The sequence below is a fragment of the Pyrus communis genome, chromosome 1 (assembly GCF_041283825.1).
Source record: "Pyrus communis isolate YQ-2024b chromosome 1, ASM4128382v1, whole genome shotgun sequence".
NCBI classification, from domain to species: domain Eukaryota; kingdom Viridiplantae; phylum Streptophyta; class Magnoliopsida; order Rosales; family Rosaceae; genus Pyrus; species Pyrus communis.
In genome coordinates this window covers 20,013,336-20,015,967 of record NC_142565.1, presented here as the reverse complement: position 1 = coordinate 20,015,967, position 2,632 = coordinate 20,013,336, and the positions used below count along the sequence as shown (strand labels likewise).

Below are 2,632 nucleotides of genomic sequence, written 5' to 3'. Positions count from 1 at the left end.
TTTTTTAATATTTTCAATCTAACAAATCATGGATTTTATTTAAAATCTCATCAATATAAATAAATACAAATATCAAATATTAATTTAGAAATTATAATAACCTACATAGAAAATGCATTATTGCATTAATTTCAGGGACTTCAATCAAATACCGAAAACCAACAAGGTTTCAATCCAAGAATGTTGATAAATAGGGACTGCATCCAAAATCACCTTTTTTTTAATATTTTTTTCCCTATTTTGATGTACAATAATGAGTTCAATTTTTTGGTACTGATCACTTTCAGTTGAAAGTGAGATGTTTTAAGTTTGATTCTCAGCTCATTGTGCAAAATAAAATATCGTTGTACAAAAAAATGGATTTTATACTCATTTAAGTTTGATCCTCGTGACAAAATCTCTGGCTCCGTCACTATGTATAAGTTTCTCTTCACATGATATTTATCATTAAAAAAAAAAATGTCATGCTAGCTACCGTGACTGTACGATAAAATAATACTGTGTCTATCTGTAAGTTTTTCTTTTCCAGACAACATTAAATTATTAGATAGAAAATATTGGTGAATTCATGCTTTGAATGACATTAACAATTCCAGTGGTGGGCCGGTTTGACTGAAGTAATAACAAATGGAGAGAGACGTGGGGTGGACCGGTGGAGGGGACCATTTGCCCAATTATTCTATATTCTCAGTTGAAATCTCGTACTCTTTCTTTAACAATTCAGAAACACAGGATAAGACCAGCTCTCTTCTCCCTCTTTTTTCTTTTCGTATGTTGGTAAGCTGTTCCTCCCCCCATATTATATACCTAAACACACCCACACACACACAGAGCTATATATCTGCATTTGTAAATTTTTATGAGTTGGGTTTTCATCAATTATCCATATATGAAAAAACAAGTTGATGAAATGAGCATTCCCCATTTGTTCAAATGCCCAATCAGTCTCGACTTGTTCAAAGACCCAGTCACTCTTTGCACAGGCCAAACGTACGACAGGTCGAGCATCGAAAAATGGCTGTCCGCAGGTAATCTCACATGTCCTGTCACAATGCAGAATCTTCACGATCCATCCATGGTGCCAAATCACACTCTTCGTCATTTCATGAATCAGTGGCTGCAGATGGGCAACCAATTTGATCCACAGTACTTGCAAACAATTGATTCTTTATCTTCACTCAAACGTGGCCTCGAATCTCGTGATGAGGGTACCTTGGAGAGCAAGGTTCAAGCGCTCGAGAGGATTCGAGCTTTTTCCCAGTTAGAATCGCCTTCGAGAAATAATTTGCTGCTCCAGTTGGGATTCCTACCTTTACTATTGGAACTTGTGCTTGGAGGAGGACAAGCCGAACTGAAACAGAAACTCTGCAAACAGTGGTACCACTATATAGAGTTTGTGGAGCAAGCGCTTTCTTGCATCGTAACATTGCTGTCTCTCGGCGAATTGGAGTCACTCAATATGCTTAGAGAAGAGAGTACATTAGCAGCCTTCCAAGATTTATTCGCGCACGGGACCACCTTGATGAGGATGAGTTTGTGCCGGCTCATAGAGGCAGCATCAATGTCTCGAGAGACAAAAGGAGTGTGTTCTATGTTGGGAAAGAACAGCGAACTCTTGCATCAGATATTGGCTCAGCTGCTTCACCAGAACTCAAATTCGGACGATGGAGATGCTGCAATTAAAGCTGTATCAGCATTTTCTTCACTCGAAGAGGACAGAGAGTTTCTGGTCGAACAAGGCACGGTGAACGGACTCATTTCATACATGATTTCAAGCACAGAAAGACATGAAAAATCCTTGGCACCGTTGGCAGTGGCCACACTTGAGAAGCTTTTAGGACTAGAGAGTGCAAGAGAGGCAGTGACTAGTAATCCGAATGGCATTCAAGCTCTTGTTAAGATGGTTTTTAGGGTATCAGATGATCATGGAGGCAGTGAGAGTGCCGTTGGCTCGCTCATAATTCTATGCAACGACTCTTTGCCGGCACGAGAAGAAGCAATTAGTGGCGGAGTGTTGACTCAGTTGCTATTGCTTCTGCAGAGCCAGTGCAGTGGTGGTACCAAAACAAAGGCGAGAACGCTGCTCAAGCTCCTCAGAATTAAGTGGTCTCAGGAAGCAAACCAGCTTCTGTAGCTTCTGTTTTACTTGGTCTCCATCTCCATGTGCAGACATTAAACATCAAAGTATTAATATGTGTAATTCATAAAGCATTGAGATTAATGAAAATGATTCTCTGTTATTCCTTCTTGAATTAAGTTTTCTTTTAGTGTTCATATTTTTATGCTGTTTAGGGAAGTCTTTCGTAATAATATTATTTTGATTATTGATCTTTGCGTGGCTGAAGGATCCTTGCAGATCTCGTTTGCTCGTTTGTTTTGATGTGAGTGCATTTGGATCCACAACAAAATCCCAATGCTTACACGTCTCAAGCATACAACGCTAAATAAAAGAATAATTTCTCACCTTGTATTAAAACGACTCACAAAGGACATCTGTATTGAATATTTGAAAGTTCATGGTCAAACAACAAACACTCAAAGGTCCACATTTTGATGATGAGATGGTGCACCTTTTGACACAAAAGAAGTCGATGCCACATTACCTACCAATACCAAACAGACGCACTCCATA

At 38.9% G+C, this 2,632-nt stretch overlaps 1 protein-coding gene across 1 annotated transcript; it reads left to right on the top strand.

Annotated features, from left to right (window-relative positions):
- Positions 1 to 733: 733 nt before the first annotated feature.
- Positions 734 to 2,252, top strand: LOC137719521 (U-box domain-containing protein 26-like). Its single transcript, XM_068458565.2, has one exon. It carries the CDS (start codon positions 860 to 862, stop codon positions 2,132 to 2,134), a length of 1,275 nt encoding a protein of 424 aa, XP_068314666.2. The 5' UTR covers positions 734 to 859; the 3' UTR covers positions 2,135 to 2,252.
- Positions 2,253 to 2,632: the final 380 nt, after the last annotated feature.